This window comes from Pholcus phalangioides, unplaced genomic scaffold (genome assembly GCF_987345545.1).
Source record: "Pholcus phalangioides strain wild (caught in Gottingen) unplaced genomic scaffold, Ppha-v1.0 ptg000014l_1, whole genome shotgun sequence".
In the NCBI taxonomy this organism is placed as follows: Eukaryota; Metazoa; Arthropoda; class Arachnida; order Araneae; family Pholcidae; genus Pholcus; species Pholcus phalangioides.
Window position 1 is genome coordinate 1,572,680 of NW_028301607.1, and position 10,436 is coordinate 1,583,115.

Consider the following 10,436-nt stretch of genomic DNA (forward strand, 5'->3'; position numbering starts at 1 on the left):
GATAAAAATTTGAAAAAAATATCAATCGAGTCGGGGCTTGCACTTGCTCAGGAAACTTATCACCGATTGCTTCAGTAGGTTCAAACAAAAATTTCAGCCGTGACCCATTTTTGATCCCCTGATCTCACTCTCCATCGTGGTATTAACTGATGACTGTGATTAATTTACACATATTAACATATACGGGGTGTCTTATAAGTGCTAATACGGCCTTCATCTCATCAACTATCCGTTGTATATATATATATATATATATATGATTCCATCTTAAAAAATGCTTAAAAGGCGTTCAAAAATTACCCTGTATCAGTTTTGAGAGTGAAAATATATACAGTGTGTAGCAAAAAAAAAATCCAAATTGTTATACGTTCTCCCGTCCTCTATTTTTTTCTGAGTCCAACAAAGAAAATTCTCTATTTCCGACTGCAATAATCACTGAGATATTTAATTCAAAAAAAATTAGAGAAAGGTTACGAAATAACAGCAAAAACTAACGGACAACGCGCTGCTTTCCCCTTATTTATGCTGTCCCTTCCCAACTTTTCTCCGATTTTTTTCAATCCTAATACCTCAGCGATACTGCATTTAGAAACGTGGATTATTTTTTTTTTTTGCCTGAGGAGATACAGGGCAACAACTTTCTAAGTGGAAGTTAGAGGACAGGGAGACCGTATGAAAGTTTAGATTTCTCATTTTGGGACACGCTTCATTTTCACTCTCGGAACTGGTACAGGATAATTTTTGAATGCCTGAGAATTTTTCAAATTTGAATCATTTGCCACGGATGGTCGATGAGATAAAGATCGCATTAGCACTTAGAGGACACCCTGTATAAAAAATAGTTTAATGATTAAGTAACTATTATTGTTTTTTACTAAACGATCACTTTTTGTTCTCCCCCCCCCCCCCCCCCCAATATCTTCCTAGATTCTTCACCATCAATAAACACACTGGTATTTTCATCTTTTCTAAAACGCCATGTTTGATTGCTTAACATGCAGTGGCTACACATCACTCGTTTAATTTACTAATTAAGAAAGGTATATGCTGCCCATATACTTTTCTATGTGTATGTCAATAAAGCTTACTCTGAAAATTATGCAAAAATTTACATTATAACGTTGTTATGAAATATTCAGAAAATTCGCTTAACGAAAGACCCATAAAACTATATTTCCGCCATTTATTGAACAAAATATATAACACATAAAAGCTCTCAAGTTATAAAACATGAAGATAAATTTAACGTATCTTCATCATTATTCTCTCGAAGAGCGTATTTTCCTGTATGTACCAGGAAAGGGAAAAATGAGATTTTTCCCCGCTTTGTCCCATCCCTCGATCGAAACCTAATTTAAGAGCTTCTCTCTGATAATAATAATAATAAAAAATATTATTATTGATATCGATCCTTGTTTATTGTGAGAGAGAGATGCGAGAAATGTATGCGATGCATTTTCAGACTAGAGGACGCCGTTTCGTTTCATGTAACCCATTCTAGGAGGTGTTATTTATTGCTGCCATTTGAATGTCACGGGAAGGATGAAGTGGGTCCATAAAACACATTCCCTAGCAATTTGAACGATACAGAAAAACATCTATCCTTTCTGAAATCGTGACTCCCTGCTTGTATAAATAGCTTTCGTAAAGGTTGAATTCAAAAATGAATACTTTACATTCTTACTCGATATATTATACGAGATTTTACTGATCATTTTTCACGGGAACGTCTCCATAAAAAGCGTGATCATTCATCTCGACCGCAAATCAATTGAAACTCGCATATCAGTCTCTAGAATGGTTGTTTCGCTCTCTCAGGATTCTTCTCGATTAGAAACGCCATCAGGGACGCTGAAATCGAAAAAGGTCAGGGAGACAGAAAATTTCTTTCTCCCTGACCTTTTTAGATTTTCGAAATTTAATTTCTAAACGGGTAAGACGGGTGAAAATTTTGAAATATGTAGGATGGGGATGAAGTAGATAAAAAGAGGAGATGAAATGCAGAAAAACGTATGGAAGTTTTAAGAAATTCAGATAAAAGCGAAGAAGAAATTCAGATAAAGGTGGAGAAGAAATTCAGATAAAGGAAGAGAAGAAATTTATAAAGAAAAAACTTTGAAGATGGCAGAAATTCAGATGAAAGGGGATAAGTTCAGATAAATGGGAAAAATTCAGATAAAAGGGGATAAATTCAGATAAAATGGGATAAATTCAGATAAAATAGAAGCAGAAATTCAGATAAAAGGGCAGCAGAAATTCAGATAAAAGGGCAGAAGAAATTCAGATAAAATAGAAGCAGAAATTCAGATAAAATAGAAGAAGAAATTCAGATAAAGGGCAGAAGAAATTCAGATAAAAGGGCAGAAGAAATTCAGATAAAGGGCAGAAGAAATTCAGATGAAATAGAAGCAGAAATTCAGATAAAAGGGCAGAAGAAATTCGGATAAAAGGGCAGAAGAAATTCAGATAAAATAGAAGCAGAAATTCAGATAAAAGGGCAGAAGAAATTCAGATAAAAGGGCAGAAGAAATTCGGATAAAAGGGCAGAAGAAATTCAGATAAAAGGGCAGAAGAAATTCAGATAAAAGGGCTGAAGAAATTCAGATAAAAGGGAAGAAGAAATTCAGATAAAAGGGAAGAAGAAATTCAGAGAAAAGGCATGGAAAATTGCAGAAATCCAGAATATAGTTGACAAAAATTCATAACACATAAAGAAGTAGACAGAAATATGAAAAAGACAAGAAAGCAGACAGAAATTTTGGAAAATTCTAAGTGGGCAGAAAATTTGGTGAGAGCTGAAGTAGGTAAATTTCGGCACAGAAGTAGGGGCAGAAATTCACAAAGTTGGGGGAAAATAATTCAGAAATGCAGAAAAGAGCAGAAAAGACAAATATTTATAGACAAGGGCAGGCGGGAGGGGGATATGATCTTCAGAAAAACGGGAACCAAAATGAAGTATTCATGCATAATGATCCCGTATGTAATTCAGATTTTGGCTCCATTTCCTTTCTTTTCCGAATTTTAACAGCAAACTTTCAAAATTTAATAATGGAGGCGCTGCTGTTCGTAGCACTTGGTTATATAGATAATCATTTTACTACAAAATTATCCAAGTTGAATAGCTGTAGTTCACTTCGCTCACCAGTTATTTCAGGTGACAGGGATTGTCCTGCGTACCTGGTACACTGAAATATTTATGGTCCATGTAACATATGATTGTTTATTTTCTTGAGATATTCGATGCTTTATTCACCGAAGACTCGTTCACGTGTGCTTTTCAGGTATTCGCAGGAGCTTCGATCACGTACTTCTCATTCGTCGGCTACGACATCATGTCAGTGGCATGCGGTCAAACAAAACATTCTCCCAAGGTCCTTCCCATGGCCACAACCTTGGTCTTCCTGATAGGATTGCTGACTCTTTTCGGTACTTCAGCTGCAGTGACTCTGTTCATCCCGTCTGTACTCTTGCAGAGTCGTGGATCGCTACTCGAGGCATTGATACTACGTGGCGTGATAGGGATCCAGTACTTCGCAGTCGTTGGAGCAGTCGCTGGATTCATGTCGGCTGCAGTGGCGTCGTTGTTCGCACTCACCCGACTGCTCCAGAACCTCGCATCGGACGGGCTCCTATTCAAGTTCCTGATGGGCAAGAAACCCGGTCTAACCGCGATGAGCTGCACGGCCATGATCACTAGCTGCACGGCATCGTCGATACTTGCACTGGCGCTGGACAAAGACCTGTTGGTGCACTGCTTGGGAATGGGTACGCTGCTGTCATCGATGTCGGTAGCGATTTCTGTGTTGTGCATACGGTACGGTCTGGAAGAAAACTTCCGGGTTACAGACACGCACTCGATCCAGGAGTGTTCGAACGAACAAATCTCAACAAATAATCACACGAGTTCAATCGAAGATGAAGGTGGTTGCAAAACTTCGATTTCCGGGTCTGAAAGTCATAATGTAAACGACTACGGCAGCATCCATTGCCGATCGATGTCAGTCGATTACGTGAATGACTCTTACATCACGTGCCTGTCCGATTTCTCCCCACAATGGATCGGCAGGACTCCGAATCGGAAATCGGCCGCCACGGCAGCGGGACTCGTAGTAGCTTCAGTGATCATCATGCTCATGATGGGTGTGGTTACGATCCACATCCCGAAGCTGCTACCGAAAAACACGTTCTGGACCGAAGCCGTAGCATGCGGCCTGTTCGTGATAGTGTTGGTGTGCGTCGCGATGATCTGCAGGCAGCCGAGACATAGACCCAGACACCGAAACCACGTGCCTTGTGTCCCGCTTCTTCCCCTATCCGCTATTCTGATGGATGTGCATTTGGTTGTTGGTCTTCCTTACTCCGCGTGGCTGTTGTTCCTGGTGTGGTCGCTCTTTGGTAAGTGACGATGAATTATTATTACTGTTCTTGATTTTACATATATTTACATATTATTTTCTCTGAATGTTAACTTCCCTTGTTGAGCCCTAATTAGATAGTCATCGCAGTGAAAATGCCTCGTTTTATTATAATATTTACTAATTGTGCATTCAAATTTTTATGTTATTCACATACTATAGTTATAACATTACCGCTTCATATTTTGGATATATACAAAACCCCTAATATTTTTGAAACTAAAACATCCATTATTTTTGAATGATCATTATTTTCTACCATTGCGCGTACAACATTAAGTATAAAAACCGTCTTGATACTGGTATTCAGTGATCACCAGGACAACGAAAGCATGGTCTGACGATATTTTCTATGTGATTCAAGGATTTGTAAAAGCTGGTTTGTGGGACAGAACCAAGGGGTCCCCAGTTGGTGTTTCAGAAGAACGAAAACACAACAAAGAAACAATATGAATCGTGTGACTGTGATATACTGCAAGGCGTGACAGGTTCCATTTGTGTTCAACCAAGGCGTCTTTGGGAAAATTCCAATTGAAAAGCACCGTTCTATGTTTTTTATTTCCTCTTTTATAGCGAGTTCTCCCTATTATAATCTGAGAGATACCACTAATCACATATTTGAATCTCGCATGCACTTCTCTTCTGGGGATTCCGCACTTCTGCATTCCGTAACTCATTCATGATTATCTAGGGATCGCTACATATTTTCAGAGTGCTAATATATATATATCTTGAAAATAATCATTAAAATTTGCAGGTATAATGGATTTATAGTCTTTAGGCATCCATTCTGTTCGGTGTGTGTGCGTAACTCTATATACTTTTCTCTAAATGTGTATTTCAATGTTATCAATAAATAGAAGCACCCCCCATCCCTGGACGATGCAAAGAAACTTGAAATAGGTTGATAAATTTAGTGCTTACCGAAATTCAACAATTACGAGTTATTATACGGAGTGCATAGTTAACAGCACGAACAGCAAATTGATGCCGAACCGTTGATCTTGGAGGCATACTTCCAATTAGCAAAAGTTACCGAATAACGCTTAGGCCTTAGATACGTCATTCATATTGAAAGGGGGTTGTATAATTGATAAATTAATGAATATCGATTTTTTTTACGGACACACTGTTCTAAAAATTCAGCAACAAAGTTGTTTCAGTGTCTTTTTGGAGATCAGGGGAAATTTAAAAAAAAAAAACACGTTTCAATTGCAAAGTGCGCTGACATATTTTAATTCAAGAATTGGAGAAAAATTTGTGGGAAAATACATATATATATATATATATATATATAAACATAACCCAACAAGGGTAAGTTCATCATACTGTTCTTTCCCAACTTTTCTCCGATTTTTTAATTGAAATATCTTAGCGAATGTTGCGCTTATAAATGTAAAATTTCTTTTGCGGGCATCAGTAGAAACGGGGGAACAACTTCCTAGTGGGTTTTTTGAGCACAAGATGACCGTATGAAAAGTTTTTTTTTTAAATTTAAATAACTGTGTGCAACCCCCTGCAATATGAATGACCTCCCTGAGGTCTACGCGTTATCTGAATGTTTTTTTCCAATTGGATGTATGCCGCCAGGATCAACGGTTCGCCAATTATTTGCAGTTCGTCCCGTTAGCTATGCACCCTGTGTAGTAAAACTCCCACATATTATGTGCGAGTATAAAATGTGTGAGTTTAATAATTTCATTATTAGATAATTCAGAAGAGAGTCTTCAATACCCGATCTCTATAAACACTCTAAGGAAAAATATTTTTTTACAAATACCTATGCGTAGTTTTTGGTGCCTTTAACGTATTCCTAAGTGAAAGAACCTATCGAAACAGTCAATTAATTGAAAAGAGAAGGCGAGCTTTCACTGCCCGAAAGGTGCTTTCACACCTTTCAGGCTGTTATGTCTTGTTCCAGGCTTAGCAGAAGTTTCGTCCACTACTATGGTGGGCATCTTCTACTTTATTATAGTCAATTAGTTTGTTACGAAAATATGCATCTCTCTCCATACAGGTTATGAAATAGAGCTGAATTGAATCGTGTTAATTCGTAGCATTCAACAGAGTCCACATGCGAGGAAAGAAGCTTTAAGAAGCGTAGGCGCAAGTACAAATTGAACAACTAAAATCATTGTATGGAAAATCTAGCGTGTTTATCCATGGCCACAACCATTCCTCAATTAGTTCAACAACGTTGCGTATAACTAAACACCCATTAAAATAATTAATGAATAATGGAAGAGAAATTATGTTCTTCCAGAGCTCCGTTTCAATCCCTTCAATTCAGTTCGTCATTAAACTAAAAATAATTCCATCGTCTAAAATAATAATAATTAAGGTACTTCGATTGCTTTGATAATCGATCATAACATGCGAATAATGTAACAGTTTTTAATGTAGTCACGACAGTAACATAAGTGCCATTAAATTCTGGTGGTGATGATGATAGGATATCAACCCTTCTCTTGTTAGATACCGTCGTATTATACGAATCTAACGGTTATTTGGATAATACAGTGCAAAGTTCTACACTGTTTCTCCATCCATACTCGGTAATAACCCGAGAAGAAATTCCGTAATTGCCAACTTCTGAGTGTTCTCCAGAGGAAATCGTAAAATTAAATGGAACTTTCTGGAAGTCTTTTAAGAGAAAGGATCCGCTACCTCCACGCCTTTTAAAAGCGATTCTGTCGAGATTCATCAGCAATGAATCCGTTGTTTTATTGCTCAAATGAAGAACATCTTGGATTATTGCCAGCGAATGTCTCTCAAAATTATGCTCCGAAATCTTCGAATTTCTCCGATGGCGAAACTTCACAAGAGATTTCAAGCGTTTCAGCAAATTGAGTTGGAAAGTTTTATGGACATTTCTCCCAAACCATATGTTTTCTAACAGTTTGCAGTAAGATTTATGGATGGCAGAAAAGCAGTGAAATGATAAATATGGATTGCGTTTATATACTGCCCACTTTTACATACGATGATAATTTCACTCTTTTGCCCGCATTTTACTGACGGACCGTTGATTCTACAGGCATACTTCCAATTGTAAAAATTATCTAAATAACGTGAAGGACTCAGATACATCATTCATGTTGCAAAGAATGGGGGTGAATATTTATCAAAATAAATAAACAATTAACTTTTTATGCCTGCAATCTGTCTTCAAAAACCCAATTAGAAAGTTGCTTCCCTGTCTCTTCTGATGGCAATAAAAATATCCTACGTTTCTAAGTGTGGCTAAGGTATTTGAATTTAATAATCGGGGAAAATTTGGAAAAGAATAGCATGGACTATAACGAATACAAAGGTCACAACAGCAAATTTTGCTACGAGGTGGCTAAAGAAAGATGCCATAAAATATGTGGATGTCAAACGTATCCGAAATGCAGCAACCCAAGATTATTGTTTAATAAATAACGGACAACGTCTTTCCCCGATATTCATGCTGTTCTTCCCTAACTTTCCTCCGATTTTCAATTGAAATATCTCGCGATTATTGCAATTTTTTGTCTCATAAGAGACAGGGTAACAAATTCCTTACTGGGTTTTTGGGCAAAAAATGTCCAATTTTTGCCATAATTTTTTTTTTTCATAACTGCATAATCACTTGCAACATGAATGACGTATCTGAGTTCTACACGTTATTTGGATAATTTTTCTAATTGGGAGTGTGTCTCTAGGATCAACGGTTCACCAGTAAAATGCCGCAAGGGGAATTTACCCCCTGTTTTCTATTTTGTTTAATGGTACAGTTAATTACAATAATTCGGTTACAGACATACGCAAATACATGATGATAACGGACACACGATTACAAAGATGCTATCGTAACAACAACGCGGCGCGAACTGCCTAAACGTCCAATAGCCGTAATACGATACAATGACATGTGCGCCATCTGTCTGACAATAATATAACCACGTACATAACACCCCCTATATACCAGATGCCGTCAACCTATTTCTAGTCGCAAGCACTGCCAGCACCCGTCATCAAAATAAGAGCACCCCTCGCGGTCCGTTTGACATGTGAAAGCTCGCAATCCAGATAATGATGATCCTTGAGTCATTAATTGACCAAGCAATCAAGTGCACGCGAGCACGAAATTAGACACGAGCATCGAGCACTCTGGGGGGGGGGGGGCTTCATGGAGCACCGTGGTGCTCGCGAGCAACGTGTTGATTGCTGTACACACATCTATGAGAGGTTGGCGCCACAACAAAATTCTTTATTTAAATATTTCAACGCACTTATAACCTAATGAACTGATATATTCGAACGCCTAATAAATTCTAACCGCGATGGATCATCCTTGGGGTATCATTGCTCAAATTTTATCACTTCGCTTAAAAAGCTATTGGTAAGAAATTCAGATGATCTCTATTTGATGAACTTACATACATGGGTCTGACCCTATAAGTAAATAAGAGTATTATTATTATTACTGCAAAGAAATACTATTCATGACTTTTCCGGTATACAGGGTGTCCTGTTGATGCTGATGCGGCCTTTATCTCATCAACCGTTCCTCCAAGAGGTATGATTTCAATGCTCAAAATGCGTTAAGAAACTGCCCTGTACCAGTCTTCAGAGGTTGTTGTCAGGGTCCCGGGTTCGAAACCAAGGGAGGATATAGATAAGATATTTTCCCTAACTAACTCGAGGCGACCACCGATCGACAGCGCCTTTACTTCCAACCCATCATTAATGGCAGTAAATTGCAATATAGCGATATGGCCAGAGTTGGTGTTTGGTGAAGTAGTCTTCAGAGTGAAAATACAGTGCGTCGCAAACTATAAAAAAATCCAAATTCTGAAGCGGTTCCCTCCGTCCTCTAACGTCCAATTGGGCCCTATTTTTCTTGACCCTAACAAAAAAAAAAACTTTTTACTCCAATATTCGCTGAGATATTTGTGTTCCAAAAATCAGGGAAAAGTTATGGGGAAAACAGCAAACAACTAACGAACAACGCTTTTCTCCTCATTTATACTGTTCTTTCCCAACGTTTCTCTCCGATTCTTGAATTCGAACATCTCAGCGAACATTGCACTTGAAAATTTGGGTTTTTTTTGTTGGGTTCAGAAGACACGGGACAAGTTGGATGACAGGCGGGAAGGGGGTAGTTAAAAATTTAGATATTCTATTTTGTGACACACTGTGCTTTCACTCCCAAAACTGGTACAAACTGGTTCTGAACGCATTTTGAGCACTTTTTAAACTGGAAGCTGAATGATGAACGGTTGATGAGATAAAGGCATTAGCACTTACAGGACACCCTGTATAACTATGTTATCTAAGGCAAATTCTTTGCTTGCACTCAAGAATTAAGATATTTAGACCGTTTTTCTCGCACTTCTTTCAGGATCCCTTGTGTATTTGGTGTACGGTTTGTGGAACAGTACACTTCGTAAGCATGGTGAGCCAGACGTCGGTCTACTATCCTTGAACGACGATTGTCAAGACGAAGACGACGGCCTGGCGGACAGCATATAGAAAACAGAATTTTTATAGTACACATTATGCGTCGTTGACATTTAATGAACCCATTATGTATAAGTCAAGAAATCATCGTGATATTCAATATTTTAGATGTACCGAAAATTGAAAATTTCATACGAGATTCTAAACGTTGAGATTTTCGAACAAAATTGTTGTTGATATCAAATAAATTTATGGAACTTACGTGATCTCTATTGTTGAATATCTTCATCTGTTGCGTTCATCAATTGTTTGCTTAAGCCTTAAACACTAGAAATATCAGTTATTATTCTCCGTAGCACGACGTATTTACGTACTGAATACTCCCATCGCCAAATTTGGGAAACGCCATGCTAAGGCGTTCTTGCGACCCATCGGCTAAGAAACACTGTTCATAGGCATCTTTTCAGATTTACCAGAGGGATATACATACTATTTCTCTTTTTAAATTGAGATGGGTTCTATTATAGGGTGGTAAATTTAGATATCTGTGTGTGAAACATAGTACTTCCACATTATTTTTGATTGGCAATCGTC

At 37.9% G+C, this 10,436-nt stretch overlaps 1 protein-coding gene across 1 annotated transcript in view; it reads left to right on the forward strand.

The window, feature by feature from the left end:
* LOC149077899 (cationic amino acid transporter 2-like) overlaps nucleotides 1–10,105 on the forward strand; it is a 36,543-nt gene extending 26,438 nt beyond the window's left edge. Inside the window, exons 5-6 of the mRNA XM_089241500.1 lie at nucleotides 3,282–4,395; nucleotides 9,784–10,105. Of these exons, the coding sequence (XP_089097626.1) occupies nucleotides 3,282–4,395; nucleotides 9,784–9,914 (1,245 nt within the window). The 3' untranslated portion in view covers nucleotides 9,915–10,105. The remainder of the gene's footprint in view (nucleotides 1–3,281; nucleotides 4,396–9,783) is intronic.
* Nucleotides 10,106–10,436: the final 331 nt, after the last annotated feature.